The sequence below is a fragment of the Chiloscyllium punctatum genome, chromosome 3 (genome assembly GCF_047496795.1).
Source record: "Chiloscyllium punctatum isolate Juve2018m chromosome 3, sChiPun1.3, whole genome shotgun sequence".
NCBI lineage: Eukaryota > Metazoa > Chordata > Chondrichthyes > Orectolobiformes > Hemiscylliidae > Chiloscyllium > Chiloscyllium punctatum.
This window is the reverse complement of record NC_092741.1, coordinates 9,094,278-9,120,421: the sequence shown is the minus strand read 5'-3', so window position 1 is coordinate 9,120,421 and position 26,144 is coordinate 9,094,278. Positions and strand designations below refer to the sequence as shown.

The 26,144-nt window shown below is 44.1% G+C and overlaps 1 protein-coding gene across 11 annotated transcripts in view; it reads left to right on the top strand.

The window, feature by feature from the left end:
• Positions 1-23,156, top strand: part of LOC140455465 (uncharacterized) — a 33,882-nt gene extending 10,726 nt beyond the window's left edge. For 3 of the 11 annotated variants that reach the window (XM_072550382.1, XM_072550351.1, XM_072550391.1), the window contains 2 exons: positions 3,323-3,556; positions 20,177-23,156. In XM_072550382.1, coding sequence (XP_072406483.1) covers positions 20,541-22,007 — 1,467 coding nt within the window. In that variant the 5' untranslated portion in view covers positions 3,323-3,556; positions 20,177-20,540 and the 3' untranslated portion in view covers positions 22,008-23,156. Of the gene's footprint in view, positions 1-83; positions 2,934-3,322; positions 3,557-5,409; positions 6,715-20,176 lie in introns of those variants that run through there. The other 8 variants (XR_011952874.1, XR_011952871.1, XR_011952867.1 and 5 more) reach the window with 5 other exon arrangements.
• The last annotated feature ends 2,988 nt before the right edge of the window (positions 23,157-26,144 follow it).

The following is a 26,144-nucleotide window of genomic DNA, read 5'->3' as shown; positions in this document are numbered from 1 at the left end:
GGAGAATTGCCAATTCCCAAAACTAAAGATTTGTTTTTAAAGAAGTATATACTGGGCTTGACCTCCTCTTTGTTTTTTCTCAGGAAACAGGGTTTATTGGCACAGACTCCACCCCTTGAATTCACCGTTCATCCCATCCAGCCGGGCGATTGAATCTTAGTAAAATCATGGACAGAGACTAAATTGCAGCCAGACTGGCAAGGGCCATACCAGGCTTTTTTTACTACCGAAACGGCAATAAGGACGACGGAGAAAGGCTGGACTCACTACACTCGGATCAAAGGGCCAGTGGAATCTCCAGTTGAGGAAGAAGTCTGGACAGCCGAATCAACGCAAGACCCGCTGAAACTCAGACTAAAGAGACTTTGAGTAACTAATTATACAGTGGTGACACGAGTGCAGGATTATTTCTGTAAGATTGTATATTAAGTCTTTTTGTGCTTCAGCATGATGTTTAGAATACTGGGAATGCTGCTAGAATTATGATGCTAGCCCTTTTAGTATTGGGATTTCGTCAAATATCATTTTCATATGTATTATTAACGGTTCCTGAATCTGATAATCCACAAGTAATAGACGCTGATGTATGCAGCTTAGTAAATTGTGGAGATGTAGATAATCAGAGACAGTACCGCAGCTCTGAGATACATCTTAAGTCCTATGGGGATGGCCTTGGAAGATGGTACTTAGTATAATGGTCTTGTCACAGTACACCGGGCCCCCTTCCGACCAGCTCGCGACTGTCCCGATAAAAAGTGTAACCCAATATACCTAACGATTCGGAAAACCACATGGCACGAAACAATCCTGAGATACAACGAAATGAAACGTTTGGGATAGAAATGAAAGCAAATGGGAAGGATTTCTTGGGCTATTGTTTTCGAATTAGTGTAGGACAGGAAAAACGGGCAGAACTACTGGGTAATAAGATACAATCTTTCACCCCTCCCGCTGATCCTAAAGTAGTAAAATTTATAGAGGTAAAGGACTTGAAACAGGCCATTGAAATAGAAACTGGGTACGGGGATGCAAATGCCTGGGTTGAATGGGTAAAGTATACTGTAAAAAGTCTGAACAAGAGCAATTGCTATGCATGTGCCTCCGGGAGGCCAGTGGCCCAGGTGGTTTCCTTTCCGCTCGGGTGGAAGGGAGACAGGAAGGGCATGAAATGTATGATAGTCCTGTATCAGGATGAGACTGCATGGAATGATAGGAATTGTACCCCCCGATCTCTGATGTTCCCTCCCTTGGAGAAGAAAGATGCAAAAGCTCCCCCCCTATTTTCCGCCGCAGTTGGAAATCACACATCGTGTGTGCGTAGACGAGGTACAAGTCGGTCGAAAGATTTGGGGGAGCTGAAATTATGTACAGAGATTAAGAATGTCACCGAAACAGAGAAGGGAGGGAACTACTCAACGCTGAAGGTTCCCCGAGCGGATCTGTGGTGGGACTGTGGAGGCAAAATATTGAGACCCACCCTACCTCCAGATTAGAGAGGGATATGTGCAATTGTACAGTTGGCAATTCCATTTACCCTGGCATTTGAGAAGGAAAAGATAGTAGTGAAAAAGGGAAGGAGTAAGAGATCACTGTTAGACACTTCTTTCGATGACAGGATTTATCTCGATTCGGTAGGAGTCCCTAGGGGAGTACCGGATGAATTCAAGGCTCGTAACCAGATTGTAGCAGGCTTTGAGTCAGCTCTCTTCTGATGGGTAACAATTAATAAAAATGTAGATTGGATCAATTACATTTTCTATAATCAACAGCGATTTATAAATTATACAAGAGATGCGGTTAAAGGAATATCAGACCAGCTTGATGCGACAAGTAGGATGGCATGGGAAAACAGAATAGCCCTTGATATGATTTTAGCGGGAAAAGGGGGTGTGTGTATGATGTTAGGAGGAAGCTGTTGTACCTTTATTCCTAATAACATTGCACCTGATGGTTCAATTACTCGGGCCTTAAGGGGATTGACTACCTTAGCAGAGGAACTGGCTGAGAATCCAGGAGTAAATACATCTCTCACAGGATGGCTTGAGTCCTGGTTTGGAAAATGGAAGGAGGTGGTGGTTCTATCCTTACTTCCCTGATAGTAGTAGTCGGGATATTGGTGGCCATTGGTTGTTGTATCATACCCTGTATATGAGTGCTCACCCAAAGACTGATTGAAACAGCCTTGATGAAACAGGTGCCCCTAAAAGAAAAGTGCAGAAGATAACAAATGGAAATTAAAGAAAAGGGGGAAATTGTGGGATACAGGTAAATTAATGTTACCTCTGCAATTCCATTTTACAAAGTAAAATAAACTCACACCAGTGTGTAATTGTTTTAGCCAAGAGCTGAGTCAACAAGAATGGAAACGATGTGGAGGAAATATATAATTGTTTTTGTATTAGCTAAAATTGTATGTCAGAATGAAATGTGACTGCAAAACAATGGTAGACATTACGGGCAAGTAGATAAAATGTTGTGAGGGGATGAAGTTAAGCTAAATACGCCTGTACAAACAGTAGGTACATCTGTTTCCCACTTTTACAGAGACAGAGGAACAAACCCCAATTAAAAGGGTCATAGGGATCAGAACGGCCTCGGGAAAGGCACAGATGAAGGGGGTAGATAATGATGAAGAAAGAATATGCCTAACAATGACCTACAGCAGGATGAGGTCAAACAGCCTTGTGAGGCCAGGAATAAGCATTTTGTCACAGACAAGGCCGGATAAGGCAAGAGATAAACAGGGGTAATGGGGGTCGGTCTTAGGGAAGTGGAAGATGTAAACAGGGGAGGGAGCAGTGTAAAACAAAAGAAATCAAATCATATAAATGTTGTGTATGAATTGAATTTGGTGTGTGTATGTCCCTTGCCTTATAGACACTGGACATCACACCCACTTGCAAGTGTAAAATAAATGACACTATTGATTCAGATCTTGTCTCGGACTGAAATTATTGAAGTGAGTGGGCTTTGTTTCTCACAAGACCTACCGGTGTTAAATTGACTAACAAGAATCACAAGGTTTCCGGAGTAAAAGGCGAAGAATTCTTGGTGGAGAAAGTGAGGACTGCAGATGCTGGAGATCAGAGCTGAAAATGTGTTGCTGGAAAAGTGCAGCAGGTCAGGCAGCATCCAAGGAGCAGGAGAATCGAAGTTTCGGGCATAAGCCCTTCTTCAGGAAGAATTCTTGGTGCCTATTTTTCAGCCAACCCTAATTAGAGATGATGAGGAAGTGACAGGACAATTACTAACTGTAGAGTTCAATGATAAGTTCTTTAAATAACTATATTGTGGCGCTCGGCTCTTCTTTGTCTGTCCTTAGGAAGAAGGGTGTGTTGACCCAGACACCTCCACTTGAGTTCACAGTACATCAGATACGACCGGGTGATTGGGTCCTGATAAACACCTGGAAAGATACCAAACTGCACCCAAGCTGGGAGGGACCGTTCCTAACCCTCCTGACTACTCAAACAGCCGTCCGAACTGCTGAAAAAGGGTGGAGTCATCACACGCATGTTGAGGGCCCCGTGGACGCTCCTTCCCCTTCGGCAGAGTGGTTAGCTCATCCTACAGACAACCCTCTGAAAGTCAAGCTGAGCAAAAAGAATGGACTGAGATAAGAGACTATTAAATATTGGTTCAAAAACTGTATCCCAAAACAATTGTAAGTGTTGCATGGACTCCCTCCTCCCTGGCATACAAAGGGTTAGGGAATAGACAGATAGGGTTGTGAGCTGGAATGAGTGGTCAGCTTTATATTGTCACGATAATATTGGCGCTAGCTGCTAAGGGGGGATGGGAAAAATCATTTTACCGCTTTATGTCAGAATTATGCTAAACTAAAGGGGCATACCGACTGTTGGGTATGGGCTGAGATCCCACACCATGGGGAAGCCGGAATTCCTCTCACGGTAATACCACTTACCGAAAGAGAAGTGTATGATGTACAATAATTTGACTCGGGCTCAAACAATACAAAATGGAGATCTGACAGGGATAATTATAACTTTGCAGGATGGTTCCCTCGACCAGCCCCAAAAACTCTGGGTGCTATTGATGGCCTTAGAGATCCCCCCCCCCACCCCCGAAAGGAGCAGTAAATACCACTTGTTTCTGTAATCATAATGATATCGCACCCTTCTGATTCGGAAAATCATCTTGTGTCTACACCAGTCAAGCCACTGCCACGACCATTCCCCAAATATTAAACTGAACATATTGGGTATGCGGCCTGAAGGCCTATCCATTTATTCCCGAATGTGACCGAATGTGTAGGAATTCACGTATGTTATGATGTTGATCAAACACTATCTCAAAGCCAGAAAGGCTGGAGTGGCTGCTGCTACCTCGCCTAAATAATTCCCCACTTGAGGCTGTTAAAGAGAGCCCCAAAAATACCTCGGAATAAACAGGGAGGAAGGTGAGTAACCCGGAAAGTAACCGAAGGAGATCGCCTCCTCTGGACTTTGATACCTATGTATGGGGCCGCTCGAGCAGGAGTAGAAATACAAAAGTTGGCGGCTTCCCTGGAAGAGTTGGCCAACAATACTTCTGATGCCCAATCCCAAGTAGCAGCCATAACGACCGAAATGATTGCCACTAGGCTAACAACTCTTCAGAACAGGATGGTTCTAGATTATATTCTGGCAGAGGAAGGTGGTACCTGTGCACTAATTGGGGAAGGTGGTTAGTCAATCTGGCTATCTATGGATTATTGATATTAGTGGGTCTGGTGGTAGGATACAATGTCCTAAAATGGGTAATGAGCCGACTGATGATATCCCTTAGGGAAGGAACCCAAATACATCATCAGATGCTTTTATACAGTGTATAAGATTGTGAACCTCATCGCCAAAAGGCATAAGAGGGCAGAACATAACAAAATGAATTAAAGGAGACTTAATTAGTGCAGAAACAACAGTTAGAGAAAAAGAAAAAGGGGGGATTGTGGGAGATTAGAAATGTAGTTTCTGCAGGTGGTGGTGGTTAGAGATGTTGTTTTTGCAGATGGGTGACGGGGTGTTGTGGGGGGAGGGGAAGGGGAACATTACACAAACGGTGGCGGGATTCTTGCAGCATACTTAAGGCTAAGATTTTAACGAATATAGAGGTTTTTGTTTAAGAAATAGTTTTAAACTAAGAAATAACTTTAAAGTGTTGTAGCTGACCACAAAAGAAGCAGTAGGGGCATTTCACAATAAACTTATAGTATGACAAGGGGAACTGGATAAAATAACAGACAGGCTGTAACAGACAAGGACAAGGACAAGGACAGCAGGGTAGTCAGATGAGGAAAATTAGAGAAAAACAAGTGAGGTTGTGATAGGATGGGAAAAGGGAAGCGTGATTCCGCAACTTGTAAACTGAATAAGAATGCTTACATGTTTTGTTTTCGCGCGCTTTTGCTAGCCTGATTGCTTGAGCAAAACGCCCGTTCTTGCAGCACAGCGTTTTTGAAGAGCCGGTAACCAACTGCAGAACTGCACGCATTGAATGATACATTCAGCCTGTCATGTCTGCATCAGCTCTCTGCACGAGCAACTTCCCCAGTCCCACTCGCCCTGCAGCAAATATTCTCTCTTCAGATAAGTGTCCGACCCTCCGACCAAAGTCACCATTGAATCTGCCTCCAGCACCCTCTCTCTCGGGCAGTGCACTGCATATTCTAACCACTCGCTGAAGATGCTTGGGCCTAGGACACTGCCTCGATGAAACGTGACACGTAGAGAAGAAAGCAATAGATTCAGCCGAGCCCTCCATGTCTTTGATGTGTGTGGATTTGCCTAATAAGCCAACAAGCAAGACGTCTGGTTTTAGCTATACAGCTGGGACATGATCTGTGACTTAATATGCGAACATCAATCAAGGCGACATCCGTGGAGAGACAGCAAGGTAACATTCCTCACACAACGCTTTTGCCTGAAACATTGATTCTCCTGCTCCTCTGATGCTGACTGACCTACTGTGCCTTTCCAGCACCACACTCTCAAAGCTAACGTTTGAGTCGAGGTGACTCTTCATCAGAATATTTTTTGATCCCAGCATCTGCAGCAATTTGCTCCTATGTTTTGGTTTAAATATACAACCATTAACAAATCAAAATTAATTTGACTTATATTAATAAAGCTCCAAACTGCAGACTCTCTGTGACTTAGTTGGCAAAACAGTCACCTAGGAGAAACAATGACTGCAGATGCTGAAAATCAAATACTGGATTAGTGGTGCTGGAAGAGCACAGCAGTTCAGGCAGCATCCAACGAGCAGCGAAATCAACGTTTCGGGCAAAAGCCCTTCATCAGATCAAGTATCACTCCAGAGAACTGAGCACATATTCCAGCTGACAGCTTTGTTGTTTGAAAATTAACTATGCATTTTGAGCATCATAACAGGATATTTCAAGGCGATTTAATTGATGAAAGGGCTTTGCAGAATGCAGTGGTGAATAGGAAACTAACAAGTGAATCTTTGTTGACAAACTCAGCAGATACTGAACTACTAAAAATGAAAAACAACACCTTCAGATCCATTCTCTCACAAGGTTAACTGACCAAATTATCTACAAAAGGTCAAAATTCTAAACACAGATAGAGCTTCATCAGGAAATCCTGAATGAGATTTGGGAATATAATGAACAAACTTGGTTGGAACTCCTTCAACAAGGTAAAAACAATGACTGCAGATGCTGGAAAGCAAATACTGGATTAGTGATGCTGGAAGAGCACAGCAGTTCAGGCAGCATCCAACGAGCAGCGGAATCGACTGAAGGGCTTTTGCCCGAAATGTCGATTTCGCTACTCGTTGGATGCTGCCTGAACTGCTGTGCTCTTCCAGCATCACTAATCCAGTATATGGAACTCCTTCAAGTGCATTACTAACCAGTCTCTACTTGGGGAGTCTACCCTCACCCGCGCCATTCACACCCTCCCTCCATCAAACCAGCAGTGTGTTGGCCAGTTCAAGTGAAACCGGACAGATCACCAATCATCTTTTCCATTGTCTGTCAATTGCAATGCACATCCTTCCATGTGCAGATCTGGATCCTGAAGTTGATTGGAGTGCTAATAGTAAACTATTCGAATGAATGGTTCCATGTTGAGTAGCATCACCAGAAATGCTAGGTCAATATAATCAACAAATTCAAATTGCAGAAACTCCAATGCAAAGCTGTGTAGCTCCTAAACTCTGTCAAAAAGGTCTTGATTTGATTCATAAAGTATCACCCTTACCTGAGTGTGTGTTTCATCATCTTTGTTGGTAAACCCTTGTAGCTGTTAATCCTTTGTTAGTTTCAATACAATATCCAAGTTTCCTGCACAGGTTTGAGGTTGCTTCTGGCATTATGGTTTGCTCACTTGTGAGATCACTGAGGTGGACCAATTCTTTATGTGATCGCATCCTGACTCCACCCCTGATCTCGAGCTCACCAGACAGTCCATTGTTATCAACAGGAATAACAAAACACTGTTAGAACTTCTGCCTGAGGCCCAGGCATTTTGAAAGAAGTTTCAAACAAATTATCACTTCTCATTCACTTCAAATGCAACAGGAATAACTTTTCTTAAACTTCTTAACCACTCAACCAAAGCTAAAAAATTACAGCAAAATGTACTTTTGTTCCGTTCTCAATTTCTCATTTCATTGAAATTTATTTCCTAATCAATTCTGAGTTGGACATACTGCTACCTTTCCTTGAGTTTCACTGTATAGAAAGATTGAACTTGATTGGGATCACATTCAAATGCAGCGTGATTTGGACAGGCTGAATGAGTGGGCAAATACATGGCAGATGAAGTATAATGTGGATAAATGTGAGGTTATCCACTTCCGTAGCTAAAGCAGGAAGGCACATTATTATCTGAATGGCTATAAATTGAGAGAAGGGAATGTATAAAGAGATGTCTGTGTCTTTGTGCACCAGTTGCTGAAGATAAGCATGCAGGCAGGAAAGAAGGAAAGAAATAAGTTGGCATTCCTAGCAAAAGGGTTCAAGTATAGAGCAGGGATGTCTTGCTGCTGTGGTAGAGTCACACCTGGAATCACTGGATCATACAGTAAAGATGCATTTATCTGCACACAAAAAGCAGAACAAAGCCAACTTGGCCAGCTACCGCCCCATCAGTTTACCCTCGATCTTCAGCAAAGTAATGAAAATTGCCATCAGTATTGATATCAAGCAGCACGTGCAAGCAGCATTAACCTACTCACTGATGCCTGGTTTGGGTTGTGCCAGGGCCACTTAGCTCCTGACCTCATTACAGCCTTGGTTCAAACATGGTCAAAAGAGCTGAAACCCAGAGGGGAGGGGAAAGGGACGGCCTTGATAGCAGGGTCTCATTTGATTAGGAATGGCATGAAGGAGCCTGAGCAAAATTGGAATCAATGAGTATCGGGGGCATACTCTCCCCGGTTGGAGACACAGCTGGCACACAGGAAGATGTCACATGTGCAGTGATTGAGGACACAGGGTCCATAATCAATGCTGTTTAGAAGGAGGAGGGGGAAGATCTCATTGAAATCTACAGAATATTAAGAGGCCTGGACTGAGTGAGCATAAGGAAAATGTTGTCATTCATAGGCCCTGAGGGCACAGCCTCCAAGTGAAGGGATGACCTTTTAGAACTGAGATAGTGAGAAAATGGTCAAGTAACTGCTTTATTAGCTAAAGCCAAAACAATAAGGGAGATTTCCATAGACACTTCTCTTGATTAAATCATAACCAGGTGAAAAAATTGGTAAGAGGCATCAGGTGCTCTATGTGTGACATCTGGCAACTCTGTCAGAAAGTGACTCTGATCTCCAGCATCTGCAGTCTTCTTCACTTTCTCCTATTTGACACCTCTGGGAGAGTTCAATTATCCTAGATGGTTACATTTGGAGGAAGTGTGTACAGCTACAGTTTTTAACAGATTGTTTAAATTAACTGGCACTCAGATTGAGCAGGTAGGAGGCCGAGAGGGTCATAGACATCTGTTTCAGGGAGGTAGCCATACCCAAGGCTGAGGCAGATAGATACAGGATGGTCACAAGGGACAAACAATGCAGGAGGCCCCGTGGCTGTCCCCATCTCAAACAGGTGAGCTACTTTAGATACTGTTCAGGGGGACTCCGTATCAGGGATGACAACAGCAGTAGATAGAACAGTGCCAGCAGGGGAGGTTGAAGTGCAGGTAAACAGTGGTAGTCAATGACTCAATAGTTAGAGGCACAGATAGACATTTCTATGGCCACAAACAAGACACCAAGACATGTGTTGCCTCCCTGTTGCCAGAGTCAAGGATGTCTCTAAGCGTGCTCAGGACATACTGAAGAGGGATGGTGAACAGCTAGACGTCATGGTACACACTTGTACCAATGACATAGAAAGGAAGAACGATGAGGTCCTGCACGGAGGGTTCAGGGAGCTTGGCCATATGGAGATTGGGATCTCTTCCATCCGATCAACCTTCGCATTAACCGCATCATCCAAGTTAGGTGGGATCTGTACAAAAAAGACAGGTTGCATTTTAACTGGAGGGGCACCAACATCCTGGTGGGGATGGTTACTAGTGCAACTTGAATGGATTTATACATTAAGGCAGAGGGTTAGGATCCAATGTAACAGGTCACAAGGTATGCAGTCAGTAAAGACTAATAGGACAAACAGGCAGGGCCAGTCTAATGATTTATGGTGAGAGAAGGATTCTTAAAAGATCAAAATGTGAGTTGCAAGTTGGAGTAAATGACAGAGGTGAGGTTCAGTATTATGAAGTAATAATTAAGGATGGAGAGTATGGAAAGCGTGGTGCACAAGAAAATATTGAAAGAGAAAGACAAACAATTAGGATTGATTTAAAAACCTTGGACCTAAACACACACAGTATTCTGAATGAAGTCAAGGAGCTGATAACACAGATACAGACAAATGGGTATACCTGGTGGGGATTACTGAATCATGGTTACAGGAAGTTCAGAACTGGGAGTTAAATGTCCAAGGGTACTCAGTACTCTGAAAGGTTAGACAAGAAAGAGCAGGAGGTGGAGTTGTTTCATTGTTTAAGCATGGCATCAAGGCTGTGGTAACAAATGATATTGGCACTAGGGTCAAGGGTGGAAATAAAAGATAAGGGAAGAGATCCCTTGCTCGGAGTAATTTTCAGGCTCCAAAACAATACTGCCAAAGTTTAGCATAGTATAAACCAGGAAAGGAATTAAGAGTTAGGGTGAGAGGGTGGGTAAGTGGAGCTGAGGCCATTAAAGATCAGTCATGGTCTTATTGAATGGTGTAGCAGGCTCGAAGGGCCAGATGGCCTACTCCTGCTCTTAGTTCTTATGTTCCTATGTTCTTCAATAATGAGGGATTGAGAAGGACTCAAAAGTAATTACAGGTGATTTGAACATGAACATTGATTAGATTATTCAACTTGGCAAGGGAAGGCTCAAAGCAAGGTCCATTGAATGTATAAGGGATTGTTTCCCACAGCAACTTGTCATGGAGCCAACCAGAGAACTGGCTACTTTAGATTTGGTATTATGTAACAAAGAAGGACTAATAAATGGTCTTTGGAATAATTGCACAGAGGTAAGTATCCCATCATCAAGTCACTGTTTATTGATATGTGCACAGTGCACGGGCTCTGACCAGACAGCTCAAGGTCAGTCCCTCGACTGAGAAGACCTTCTGTATCCCCTGTTTATATGTTTCGTTTTCATTTTTTTTAACTCACAGGAGCTCAGTCCAAATACGATATCTGTCAAAAAGGTCTTGATTTGATTCGTAAAGTATCACGCTTACCTGAGTGTGTATCATCATCTTTGTTGGTAAACCCTTGTAGCTGTTAATCTTTTGTTAATTTCAATACGATATCCAAGTTTCCTGCACAGGTTTGAGGTTACTTCTGGCATTATGGTTTGCTCACTTGTGAGAGCACTGAGGTGGACCAATTCTTTATCTGATCGCATCCTGACTCCACCCCCGATCTCTAGCTCACCAGACAGTCCATTGTTATCAACAGAAATAACAAAACACTGTTAGAACTTCTGTCTGAGGCCCAGGCATTTTGAAAGAAGTTTCAAACAAATTATCACTTCTCATTCACTTCAAATGCAACAGGAATAGCTTTTCTTAAACATCTTAACCACGCAGAAAGGTGAAAGCACTACAAACCATAGTGCAAGGACAAAGCCCTGCCACAAAAACCCTCATCGTCCTTGCTCAAAAAACAAAAAAAGTAACACACAGGCTGCAACCATCCAGTAAAATACAGGGGCAAAAAAAACAAATTCCCCAATGAGAACTAAAATATAACAGTATTCACTGTCTGTGTGACCAGCCAGCTTAGGAATCCGTGATCAAATACAACAGTAACACACTGGCTGTGACCAGCCAACCCACAGTCAGTTCCCTGAACTCAGGAGTTTCTAAATCGCCTGATGATATTTCTTTATTAATCAGAAGCCCCCAGAATACTGGCAAATAGCAATCATGCTAACGTCTCATTTATTTATTTATTTACTATTTTATTAAAACATTACAAAACAGTTTACAAAAAGGAAAACTTAACATTTACAGCTGTACACAACAGCAATTTTACAAGGGAGAGGAGCAGCAAAGCCAGGCCCCAAACCCTTCCGTTCAACCAGTTTACAGAGAGATGAGGATAAACCTCAAATCCCAGTTCCACATATGACAAGACAGTGACAATGACATTTGTACATGAGACAATATTGTTACATGCAAAAGTGCAGACAATACCGACCCAGCAAGCCCCTGTCCCTCCCACCGTCCGGCCACTCTAAGGCAGCCCGCCCCTACACACCTTCCGGCTCTCAGTCCATCCCATGCCCCTTCCAGTTCTCGATCCGCCCTGACACACCTTTTGACCACCTCTAGGACAGCCCGCCCCAGTACCTGCCCACAGTGACAGCGGTCAGGACAGCCGATCCACCTTCCACAGCTTCACTAACCATCCTCAGTCTGTCTGTTACTCTTTTTCTCTTTTTACTTTTTGAGAAAAGGACAATGTTAATTTTGTGGTAGGGCTTAGCCCTTGGACTCTAGGACAGCCCGCCCCGGTACCTGCCCGGGGTGACAGCACTGAGGACGGCTACCTGCCTTCTAGCTCTCAGTCTGCCCCTACGTACCATTGGGCTCTCACCCACCCCAATGCGCCATCCGGCCAGTGGGCTATCCTGGCACACCTTACGGCCACCTCTAGGACAGCCTGTCCCCTCCCCTGGGACGACAACATGCAGGGCAGCCCAAAAGCCTTCCAGATCTCACCCTGCCCCTATGCACCTTCTGGCTCTCGGCTGCTCTGACACACCTTTCGACCACCTCTAGGACAGCCCGTCCTGATTACCCCTTCTCGGGACAACAGCGCTTGGAACGGCCGACCCACCATCTGGCTCTCAGAGCGACTGGCAACAGGATGGCCTACCCACCCTCTGGCTTTCGGGGTGACAGCTTTCAGGATGACCCATGAGCCTCCTAGCTCACAGTAAGCCCTGTCAAACCCAGGAACACACAAGACAGTGCAAGTGATAGACCCAACAAACAACACAATACAGTTAATTACCAAAGAAAAGAGTCCTTTCTGGTACACAGTCCAAATAGAGTCTTCAAAATGTAGAGTCCACTCCAGTTTAAGGTGCATGGTCCAAAATGGAGTCCATTCTGTGGGATGTGGGGGAAATAATGTTACTTCTGCAATTCCATTTTACAAAGTAAATGAGCTCACACCAGTGTGTAATTGTTTTAGCCAAGAGCTGAGTCAACAAGAATGGAAACGATGTTTTTGTATTAGCTAAAATTGTATGTCAGAATGAGATGTGCCAGCAAAACAATGGTAGACATTACGGGCAAATAGATAAGATGTTGTGAGGGGATGAAGTTAAGCTAGATACGCCTGTACAAACAGTAGAAAGAAACATCTGCTTCCCACTTTTACAAAAACACAGGAACAAACCCCAATTAAAAGGGACATAGGGATCAGAACGGCCTCAGGAAAGGCACAGATAAAGGGGGTAGATAATGATGAAGAAAGAATATGCCTAACAATGACCTACAGCAGGATGAGGTCAAACAGCCTTGTGAGGCCAGGAATAAGCATTTTGTCACAGACAAGGCCGGATAAGGCAAGAGATAAACAGGGGTAATGGGAGCCGGTCTTAGGGAAGTGGACGATGTAAGCAGGGGAGGAGCAATGTAAAACAAAAGACATCAAATCATATAAATATTATGTATGAATTGAACTTGGTGTGTGTATGTCCTCTACCTTATAGGCACTGGACATCTCACCCACTTGCAAGTGTAAAATAAAGGATACTGCTGATTCAGATTTTGTCTCGGACTGCAATTATTGAAGTGTGTGAGCTTTGTTTCTCACAATTGGGGGCTGTCTGGGATTTTCTTCCATCACCGGGGGGAGTGGCTGGCCTTGGACACTGGGAAGACGCGTCCCGTTCCCCATTGAGGAGCGTTCTCGTGTCCTGGTTTGGTCTGCTCCCTTGGGCGACTGGTACGAATCCCACAAGAGAGACATCTGAATCAGACAGGGATAGGCGTTCGATAGAAAATACGGCGACAAGGGGCCATGCAACTCTGTGCACAGACCAAGATAAGAAACCTGACTTTTAAGTATTGCCTTGGTGGCCGGGACAAGGGGTATTTACTCGTTGAGGGACTGGCGAGGGCCCCGGGAAATGGGGGGTAGGCCGAGTAGCTGTCACGGAGTAAAGGAAGAAGAAAAAGTCCCTGGTAACATTCCTCCTGAAAGTCCGTTGGGGAGGATGTTGCGGGAATGGACAAGCAATACTTGTACAAGGGCAAAGGATAAAAAGAAAATGATGAAATATTGTTGTTTAGCATGGACCAAAGACCCAATCCTTTGTCCGGCTGTCTTCTGGCCAAAGTATGGTTCGGACGAGGATTGGGTCTGTCAGTATTTAGATTTGTATGTGAATGAAAAACAACCTTTTAGTCAGGAGGAGGCAGACTATGCGTCCTGTTGAAAGGGCAGTTTGGGAATGACGGTAGTAAAGACAAAGGATTCTCTCTCTGTCCCACCTCGTCCCTGGGATCCTCTTGGCTGCTTGCCACCCCGTACCATAAAATCAGGTTAGGTGAAAATGAGGGAGGAGGCGAGACAGACAGACAGGGACAGGAAACAGATGATTCACGAGAGGAGGATGAAGGGGCAGTGGACGTGGATGTTGTTGTTCCTGACCCTCCATCCTCAGTAAAAGAAAGCACAGCCAAAGTAGGTATAGAGGAGGGCTCCGGAGGATCTAAATCAAAGCCTACGGGGGGGAAAACAAAAAAAAAGGGAAGAACGTAACGACTTATCCCCTTCGGGAGGTACCAACAGGGGACAAAAGGATTGGGTTTGTAAGTGCCCCCCTCAGCAGTGGGGAGGTCAGAACATTTAAAGAAGAAATGAAGGTCCTGGTTGAGGATCCGGTAGGGCTGTCTGAACAAATTGATCCATTTTTGGGGCCCAGTCTGTATACCTGGGCTGAGTTAATGTCTATTTTGAATATACTATTTACTGGGGAAGAAAGGGGACTTATACGGGGAGCAGCCATTAAAATATGGGACAGGGAACATCCGATTGGAGATGGGGATGCTGGGCAGGGAGAGGTGAAGTTTCCCCTCAGAGGCCCCCAGTGGGAAAATCCAAATCCGGAGCATAGAGAAGAAATGAGGGAATTGAAAGACCTGATTCTAAAAGGAATAAGAGAAGCAGTTCCGAAGTCACAGAATTTGACTAAAGCCTTTGAAGTTAGACAGGAGAAAGATGAGACTCCCTCAGCTTTCTTGCAAAGATTAAGAGACTCAATGCGGAAATATTCTGGAATGAACCCTGAGACCCAGTGGCACAGGGTCTTTTGAAAGTACATTTTGTGACAAAGGCATGGCCAGACACAGAGAAAGATACTGAAGATAGAAGGGAGGAGTGAAACACCATTAGATGACTTGTTAAGAGAGGCACAGAAAGTGTTTGTAAAGAGAGAGGATGAGAGACAGAAACAGAAGGTGAAAATGATGGTAGCTACGGTTGATGAGGTAGTTAAGAAAAGAGTGGGACCAATAGTGAGCAATTGGAGCGGTGGGTGGCAGCAGGTCGGACAGAGAGGAAGGGGGAAAGGGAGAGGGAGAGGGAGAGGACAAGGGGGAGTATTTGATAGAGGGTTCGAGCGACAGGGGCAGAGCTGGAGGTCTCCACAGGCAGGATGCTATTATTGCGAAAAGAAAGGACACTTTAAGCGGGAATGTCCGGCTCTGAAAAGGGAAGAGAGGGCAATTCCGCTTATGAATTTTGATGAAGAATAGGGATGTCAGGGGTTCCTGCCCTCGGGGGCCCACCAGGAACCCTTGATAAACCTGAAGGTGGGACCCTATAGGGAAGAGGTAGTCTTCCTAGGAGATACGGGGGCAGCACGGTCATTGCTGAATTTTAAACCAAAGAAAGTAGAAATGTCGACATGGTCAATTACTGTTTCAGGGGTTAAAGGGGAGGGATTTACTGTTCCAGTATTTGAACCTATGATGATAGAAGGTCCTAAGGATAGGGTCACAGGGGAATTGTTGTATATCCCTGAGATAGGAAGTAACTTATTAGGGAGAGATTTAATTATCCTCTTAGGACTGGGGATTGGAATTCAGGAAAAAGAATTAGTTGTCCAAATGGCAATGTTGACAGAGGATGTGGAGAGAGAGATAGACCCTATTGTATGGGCTAGAGAAGGGAATCGTGGAAAACTACAGATCCTCCCCTTGAAATAAATTAAAAAGGAAAGGGGACGTTGTCTGTGAGCGACAATATCCCATTTCCATAGAAGGTAAACGAGGACTGCAGCCAGTAATTGGAGGATTGATTCGAGATGGACTGTTGGAGCCATGTATGTCTCCTTTTAATACCCCAATACTACCAGTGTGGAAATCCGATGGAACTTATCGATTGGTGCAGGATTTGAGAACATTAAATCGAATAGTACAGATCAGGCACCCAGTGGTGCCAAACCCCTATACCTTATTAAGTAAGATCCCTCATGACCACAAATGGTTTAGCGTGATAGATTTAAAGGATGCCTTTTGGGCTTGTCCCTTGGTGGAGGAAAGTAGGAATTTGTTTACCTTTGAGTGGGAAGACCCCAAGACAGGACAGAAACAGCAATACCAGTGGACTGTGCTTCCCCAGGGGTTTACGGAATCCCCGGATTTATTTGGACAGATGTGAGAACAAATATTGGAGAAATTTAGCAGCCCCAAGGGGACTACCCTGTTGCAGTATGTAGACAACCTCTTAGTAACAGGAAAAAGAAGACAAAGAGTAGTAGAAGCCACTAACAAATGATTGAATTTCCTGGGCCAGCAGGGACTGAGGGTATCTAAAAATAAACTACAATATGTGGAGCAAGAAGTGAAATACTTGGGACATTTAGTTAGTGAGGGAAAGCGAAAGATAAGCCCGGAACGGATAGAGGGAATAGTGGGAATGCCACTGCCCAGCACTAAACGGGAGTTACGCAAATTTTTGGGTCTAACGGGTGATTGCAGATTGTGGATTGATTCCTATGCACAGAAGACTAAGAAATTATATCTCAAACTATTAGAGGGGGAGCCAAAATGTCTAAGTTAGGATGATGAGGAAAAAGAACTAGTTGAGAAACTCAAAAGAGATCTGATCCATGCCCCCGTGTTAGCCTTACCTTCTCTAGATAAACCTTTCCACCTCTTTGCTACCGTGGATAAGGGAGCGGCTTTGGGAGTATTGACCCAGAGGTGGGGAGGAATGAGACAGCCAGGAGCATATCTTTCGAAGCTACTGGATCTAGTATCCCGGGGATGGCCTGAGTGTGTGCAGCCTGTGGCTGCCACTGCACTGTTGGTGAAGGCTTACATTTGGGGGAGCCCTAATAGTAAGCACTCCACACCAAGTGAGAACAATCCTCAACCAAAAAGCTGGGCGATGGTTGACAGACTCGCGGATTCGGAAATATGAGGCAATATTAATAGAAAAGGATGATCTAGTGTTGGTCACTGACAATTGTTTAAATCCAGCTGCCTTTCTTTGGAAAGGGAAAGAAGACTCTCCTCAGAATCCAGGGCACGATTGTCTTGACATGATACAATATCAAACTAAGGTCCGCATGGACCTGAAAGATGTTCCACTTCATGCAGGGGCTAGACTTTTTATAGATGGATCATCCCGGGTGACTGAAGGGAAAAGGCATAATGGGTATGCAGTCGTAGACGGGACAAACAGTAGTGTGGTGGAGGCAGGACGGTTGCCAAATGGGTGGTCAGCTCAGACTTGTGAACTCTATGCATTGGAAAGAGCCCTTAGGGCATTAGAGAATAAAGAGGGAACAGTATACACTGACTCTAAATATGCATTTGGTGTTGTGCACACTTTCGGTAAGATATGGCAGGAACGAGGGCTGATCAATAGCCAGGGGAAAGAATTAGTACATGAAGAATTGATTAAACAGGTCTTGGAGTCCCTATTACTTCCCCGAGAAATAGCAGTAGTGCATGTAAATGGTCATCAGAAAGGAAATGAACTAGAAGTTAGGGGAAATAGATTAGTCGATGAAGTGGCTAAGGAAGCAGCCCTGAACCCACAAGAAGTGGTGATTCATTCCCTAATACCTACTGTCCCAGGTCCTAGGGAAGCTCCTATATTTACTGAAAGCAAAGAAAATGAATTGAGGGATTTTGGGGCTGTAAAAACAACAGACGAGCATTGGAGGTTACCTGATGGAAGGGAAATGTTAAACAAAATGATGATGCGAGAGATTATGGCTGTCCTACACCAAGGCAGCTATTGGGGAGTACAAGCAATGTGTGATTTAGTTCTTAGGGAATATGGATGTAAAGGAATATATACAATTGCTAAACAAATATGTGAGGGATGTATCATACGCAAAAAGGTAAATAAGAAAGTCTTGAGAAAACAGACCCCGGGAGGAACAGACCCAGGACTGAGACCTTTCCAGAGTATACAAGTAGATTATACTGAACTCCCCAGGGTAGGCAGACTAAAATATATGTTCAAAGTTTGGGAGAAGATTTGTAGCTCGGGTGCTCGTTGTTGTGGTTCTGTTCGCCGAGCTGGGAATTTTTCTTGCAAACGTTTCGTCCCCTGTCTAGGTGACATCCTCAGTGCTTGGGAGCCTCCTGTGAAGCGCTTCTGTGCTGTTTCCTCCGGCATTTATAGTGGCCTGTCTCTGCCGCTTCCGGTTGTCAGTTCCAGCTGTCCGCTGTCGTGGCCGGTATATTGGGTCCAGGTCAATGTGTTTGTTGATAGAGTCTGTGGATGAGTGCCATGCCTCTAGGAATTCCGTGACTGTTCTCTGTTTGGCTTGCCCTATAATGGTAGTGTTGTCCCAGTCGAATTCATGTTGCTTGTCGTCTGTGTGTGTGGCTACTAAGGATAGCTGGTTGTATCGTTTCGTGGCTAGTTGGTGTTCGTGTATACGGATCGTTAACTGTCTTCCTGTTTGTCCGATGTAGTGTTTTGTGCAGTCCTTGCATGGGATTTTGTACACTACATTAGTTTTGCTCATGTTGGGTATCGGGTCCTTTGTTCTGGTGAGTTGTTGTCTCAGCGTGGATGACAAATTCAACCCAAAGTCTGGGTCAGATACGTGGATGACACCTTTGTAATAATTAAAAACTCAGAAATAGAGAACACACACCAGATCATCAACGCCACACTCACAGGAATCCGATTCACTAGAGAGGAAGAAAAGGCCAACCAACTCCCATTCCTAGACGTGATGGTACAGAGAACACCGAACGGAGAATTCACCACAAAGGGTTACAGGAAAGCCACACACACAGACCAAGTCCTAAACTATGAAAGCAACCACCCCAACACACACAAACGAAGTTGCATCAGGACACTATTCAAAAGGGCCACAACATACTGCAGCACACCAGAACTACCAAAAGAGGAAGAGGAACCCACCTATACAAAGTATTCGTCAAAAACGTATACCCTCGCAATTTCATCAACAAATGCCTAAGGGAGAGACAACGGAACGAGGACATGCCACAACCCAAAGGACTAGCCACACTACCATACATCAGGAGCATTTCTGAACTGACAGCCAGACTACTGCGACCACTAGGACTCATAACAGCACACAAACCAACAGCCACTCTCAGACAACAACTCACCAGAACAAAGGACCTGATACCCAACATGAGCAAAACTAATGTAGTGTACAAAATCCCATGCAAGGACTGCACAAAACACTACATCGGACAAACAGGAAGACAGTTAACGATCCGTATACACGAACACCAACTAGCCACGAAACGACACGACCAGCTATCCTTAGTAGCCACACACACAGACGACAAGCAACATGAATTCGACTGGGACAACACTACCATTATAGGGCAAGCCAAACAGAGAACAGCCAGGGAATTCCTAGAGGCATGGCACTAATCCACAGACTCTATCAACAAACACATCGACCTGGACCCAATATACAGGCCACTACAGCGGACAGCTCGAACTGACAACCGGAAGCGGCAGAGACAGGCCACTATAAATGCCGGAGGAAACAGCACAGAAGCGCTTCACAGGAGGCTCCCAAGCACTGAGGATGTCACCTAGACAGGGGACGAAACGTTTGCAAGACAAATTCCCAGCTCGGGGAACAGAACCACAACAATAAAATATATGCTGGTCATAGTAGATCATCTATCTGGTTGGGTTGAGGCATACCCCCTAGCTACTGCCACTGCGAGTGGAGTGTCTAAAACAATATTGGAGCACATAATTCCCCAATATGGGCTCGTGAACCATATTGATTCCGACCAAGGAACTCACTTTACCTCTAAAGTGTTACAGGGGGTAATGAAAGGGTTGGGAATTTCCTGGGAGTTCCATACTCTGTGGCACCCGCCATCATCGGGAAGGGTTGAGAGAATGAACCAAACACTCAAACGACAGCTCTCTAAATTGATAATAGAAACCAGACTCCCTTGGACCAAATGTTTACCTATAGCTCTCTTGCGAGTACGAACAGCCCCAAGGAAAGACTTGGGACTATCCCCCTATGAAATCGTATTTGGATTACCTTACTTGGGAACGAATGGAGAATTGCCAACTCCCGAAACTAAAGATTTGTTATTAAAGAAGTACATACTGGGCTTGTCCTCCTCTTTGTCTTTCCTAAGGAAACAGGGTTTATTGGCACAGACTCCACCCCTTGAATTCACCGTTCATCCCATCCAGCCGGGCGATTGAATCTTAGTAAAATCATGGACAGAGACTAAATTGCAGCCGGACTGGCAAGGGCCGTACCAGGCTCTTTTGACTCCCGAAACGGCAATAAGGACAGCGGAGAAAGGCTGGACTCACTACACTCGGATCAAAGGGCCAGTGGACCCTCCCGTGGAGAAAGAAGTCTGGACAGCCGAACCAACGCAAGATCCGCTGAAACACAGACTAAAGAGACTTTGAGTAACTAATTATACAGTGGCGACGCGAGCGTGGGATTATTTCTGTAAGATTGTATATTAAGTCTTTTTGTGCTTCAGCATGATGTTTAGAATACTGGGAATGCTTAGAGTTATGATGCTAGCTCTCTTAGTATTGGGATTTCATCAAATATCATTTTCATATGTATCATTGACTGTTCCTGAATCCAATAACCCACAAGTAATAGACACTGATGTAAGCAGCTCAGTAAATTGTGGAGATGTAGATAATCAGAGACAGTACCGCAGCTCTGAGATACATCTTAAGTCATATGGGGATGGCCTTGGGGACGGTACTTGGTATAATGGTCTTGTCACAGTACACCGGGCCCCCTTCCGACCAGCTCGCAACTGTCCCGATAAAAAGTGTAACCCAATATACCTAACAATAAGGAAAACCACCTGGCACAAAACAATCCTGGGTGGGGGCACCTATGAGATACAATTAAATGAAACATTTGGGATAGAAATGAAAGCAAATGGGAAGGATTTCTTGGGCTATTGTTTTCGAATTAGTGTAGGACAGGAAAAACGGGTAGAACTACTGGGTAATAAGATTCAATCTTTCACCCTTCCCGATGATCCTAAAGTAGTAAAATTTATAGAGGTAAAGGACTTGAAACAGGCCATTGAAATAGAAACTGGGTACGGGGATGCAAATGCCTGGGTTGAATGGGTAAAGTATACTGTAAAAAGTCTGAACAAGAGTAATTGCTATGCATGTGCCTCCGGTCGGCCAGTGGCCCAGGTGGTTTCCTTTCCACTCGGGTGGAAGCGAGACAGGAAGGGCATGAAATGTATGATAGCCCTGTATCAGGATGAAACTGCATGGAATGATAGGAATTGTACCTCCAGATCTTTGATGTTCCCTCCCTTGGAGAAGAAAGATGCAAAAGATCCCCCCCTGTTTTCTGCCGCAGTTGGAAATCACACATCATGTGTGCGTAGACGAGGTACAAGTCGGTCGAAAGATTTGGGGGAGCTGAAATTATGTACAGAGATTAAGAATGTCACCGAAACAGAGAAGGGAGGGAACTACTCAGCATTAAAGGTTCCCCGAGCGGATCTGTGGTGGGACTGTGGGGGCAAAATATTGAGACCCACCCTCCCTCCGGATTGGAGAGGGATATGTGCAATTGTACAATTGGCAATTCCATTTACCCTGGCATTTGAGAAGGAAAAGATAGGACGGAAAAAGGGAAGGGGTAAGAGATTACTGTTAGACACTTCTTTCGATGACAGGATTTATCTCGATTCGGCAGGAGTCCCTAGGGGAGTACCGGATGAATTCAAGGCTCGTAACCAGATTGCAGCAGGCTTTGAGTCAGCTCTCTTTTGGTGGGTAATAATTAATAAAAATGTAGATTGGATAAATTACATTTTCTATAATCAACAGCGATTTATAAATTATACAAGAGATGCGGTTAAAGGAATATCAGAACAGCTTGATGTGACAAGTAGAATGGCATGGGAAAACAGAATGGCCCTTGGTATGATTCTAGCGGGAAAAGCGTGTGTGTGTGTGTGATGTTAGGAGGAAGCTGTTGTACCTTTATTCCAAATAACACTGCACCTGATGGTTCAATTACTCGGGCCTTAAGGGGATTGACTACCTTAGCAGAGGAACTGCCTGAGAATTCAGGAGTAAATACATCTCTCACAGGATGGCTTGAATCATGGTTTGGAAAATGGAAGGGGGTGGTGGTTTCTATCCTTACTTCCCTGATAGTAGTAGTCGGGGTATTAGTGGCCATTGGCTGTTGTATCATACCCTGTATACGAGGGCTCACTCAAAGACTGATTGAAACAGCCTTGATGAAATAGATGCCCCTAAAAGGGAATCAGGCTGAAGGACTTTATCGACTAAATAATGAGGAGATGAGTGAGACCAAGATGGATGAAATCTCCGGAATGATGCTTGCGAATTTCGGGGGTGATGCTTAAAAGCAAAATATTTGCAGAAGATAACAAATGGTAATTAAAGAAAGAGGGGGAATTGTGGGATGCGGGGGAAATAATGTTACTTCTGCAATTCCATTTTACAAAGTAAATGAGCTCACACCAGTGTGTAAGTGTTTTAGCCACGAGCTGAGTCAACAAGAATGGAAACGACGTGGAGGAAATATATAATTGTTTTTATATTAGCTAAAATTGTATGTCAGAATGAGATGTGCCAGCAAAACGATGGTAGACATTACGGGCAAATAGATAAGATGTTGTGAGGGGATGAAGTTAAGCTAGATACGCCTGTACAAACAGTAGGTATAAACATCTGCTTCCCACTTTTCCAAAAACACAGGAACAAACCCCAATTAAAAGGGTCATAGGGATCAGAACGGCCTCGGGAAAGGCACAGATGAAGGGGGTAGATAATGATGAAGAAAGAATATGCCTAACAATGACCTACAGCAGGATGAGGTCAAACAGCCTTGTGAGGCCAGGAATAAGCATTTTGTCACAGACAAGGCCGGATAAGGCAAGAGATAAACAGGGGTAATGGGGGCCGGTCTTAGGGAAGTGGACGATGTAAGCAGGGGAGGAGCAATGTAAAACAAAAGACATCAAATCATATAAATATTATGTATGAATTGAACTTGGTGTGTGTATGTCCTCTACCTTATAGGCACTGGACATCTCACCCACTTGCAAGTGTAAAATAAAGGACACTGATGATTCAGATTTTGTCTCGGACTGCAATTATTGAAGTGTGTGAGCTTTGTTTCTCACAATTCCAAACTGCAGAGTCCACTCCTGAAGGCAGCAAATGCACACCCCACAGCACACAGGTGTTCAGTCTCCATGGAGTCCTGGCCCAGCCTGGGAAAACCAGGCCCACTCACAGGAACACAGTACATTGTACAGGTGCAGTTAACTCACAGGGGTTTGATCCACTCCTGAAGGCAAGGTCTTCACCCAAACCTCCAGGATACAGCAAGTGCTCACCTCCCAGCACACACACAGTTGTTCAACCTTCAGAGGCCCAGTCCCAGGGCTAGGCCTCCCCACAGGAACAGCTCCTCTGGTAAAATGTATGTCTTCCACAAGGGCTCAGTCCAAACACCAAAAGCAGTGAAGACACATACAAAAAAACAAAGAAAACTAGAGTCCAAGGGCTAAGCCCTACCACAAAATTAACATTGTCCTTTTCTCAAAAAGTAAAAAGAGAAAAAGAGTAACACAGAGACTGCAACCATCCAGTAAAATACAGGGGCAAAACAAAAACAAGTTCCCCAATGAGAACTAAAATATAACAGTATTCACTGTCTGTGTGACCAGCCAGCTTAGGAATCCGTGATCAAATACAACAGTAACACACTGGCTGTGACCAGCCAACCCGCAGTCAGTTCCCTGAACTCAGGAGTTTCTAAATCGCCTGATGATATTTCTTTATTAATCAGAAACCCCCAGAATACTGGCAAATAGCAATCATGCTAATGTCACATTTATATCTGTCAGCCAAGGTTCCCTGATAGGTCTCATTGTCAATGAGATCCACCTCGCCCTGGTTCTCATCATGACAGTCTTGTAGTCTTCCTCTTGCAAGATGACCACAATATTCTAGTGTTTCAAATTCAGATTGAAAGAGTGAAAAGAAAGTTGCATACGTGCGTTTCAGTTTTAGGCAAAGTAATTCTACAGGCCTGAGGAAGGAGGTGGCCTGAGTGGACTGGGCAAAAATCTATGTTCTATAAAAGAGTAGGAGAGTGGAAGAACAATGGCAAATGCTCCATGAAATATTTGATGCATCTCAATCAAAGTATATTCCTGAAAGGAAGAGGAATTGTAAAAAGGTGAAAAATCATCCATGACTTAACAAAGAAGTCAAGGTTAACATAAAGGCAAAAACCAGGGCATTTCACATTGCAAAAGTTAGTAACACTTTGGAGGTTCAGGAGAACTTTAAACATTAGCAAAGGGTTACGAAAAACAAAATCAAAGAGCTAAGGTGAACTTCAAAAGGAATATAGCAGGAAATATAAGCACAGATATGATAAACTTCTATAAATATATAATGAGGAAGAGAATAGTGAAAGTAAATGTCGGTCCTTTATCGGTTGAAAATGGTGAGATAATAATTGAAAACGCAGAAACACTAAACCAATATTTTGTATCTGTTTCACAGTGGAAAATAATGATTTATTTCCAAATACTGCAGTTACTGCAGAGGAACTCGATGAAATAATATAACTAGGGAGAAGGTATTAAGTAAACTGAAGAGATTAAAGGCAGACAAGTCTCCGAGGCCTGACGGCCTGCAGCCTAGGGTATTAAAATTGGTGGCAGCAGAGCTTGTGGATGCGTTAGTCAAGATTTTCCAACATTTCCTGGATTCTGGAAAGGTATCAGGTGATTGCAAACATCCTGATGTGACACCTTATTCTACAAAGCAAAAAGTGGGAATATACAGACCACTTAGTTTGACCTCTGTAGTAGGGATGTTGCAGGGGTCAAATCATAAAGGAGGAAATAACTGAACACCAGTGTCAGTACAATTTCATGAAGGGCAAGTCATGATTGACAAACTTGCTGGAATTCTTGGAGAATGTAACCAGCAAGGTAGATGATGGAGATCTGGTGGATGTGGTATATCTCAAGTTCCAGAAGGCATTTGACAAGGTGCCGCATAAAAGACTGATCCAGAAGGTTAGATACCAGGGTGTTAAGAGTAGAACATTTCCTTGGATAAAGGATTGGCTAACCAGTAGAAACCAGAGTGTCAGGATAAATGGATCCTGCTTTGGATGGTGAACTGGAACTAGTGGGTTCTGTTCTCAGATCTCAACTATTTACCATGTATATAAATAATCTGCAAGCAGGCTCAGACTAACACAACAAAGCTCACAGACAATACCAAAATAGGTGGGCATGCAGGCAGTGATGAGTAGATGAAGAGTTTGCTGATGGATATTGATTAGCTCAGAGAATGGGCCACAATCTGGCAGATGAAGTTTAATGTGAAGAGGTACGAGATGGTTTATTTTGACTGGAAAAACGGAAAGGGCAAATTATTATTTGAAATTTGTAGAGAACTGGATTGGATGATATGGCTGCCAACCAAAATATCGGACCAACTGGGTGGGTACATGCCCTTCTCAAATCTTGATCTTTTGACCTGAAGAGCAATCAATCATATTTTAAATGATGAGGCACTGGCGCATTGCTCAAACAATGTTAATGGATTTATTATGGATAGAATCAGATTGGCATTGCTAATTAGAAATGGTATAATGGCTGCAGAAAGGAAGTTTGAGGGGGATCTGCCTCTGGAGGTAGTATGGGCTGAAGTCAGAAATAGGAAAGGTGCAGTCACCTTGTTGGGTGTTTATTATAGGCCCCCCAATAGCAGCAGAGATGTCGAGAAACAGATTGGGAAACAGATTTTGGAAAGGTGCAGAAGCCACAGGGTCGTAGTCATGGGCGACTTCAACTTCCCAAATATTGATTGGAAGCTCTTTAGATCAAGTAGATTGGATGGGGCGGTGTTTGTGCAGTGTGTCCAGGAAGCTTTTCTAACGCAGTATGTAGAGTGTCCAACCAGAGGGGAGGCCATATTGGATTTGGTACTCGGTAATGAACCGGGACAAGTGGTGGGCTTGTTAGTGGGTGAACATTTTGGTGATGGCGACCACAATTCTGTGACTTTCACCTTGGTTATGGAGAGAGA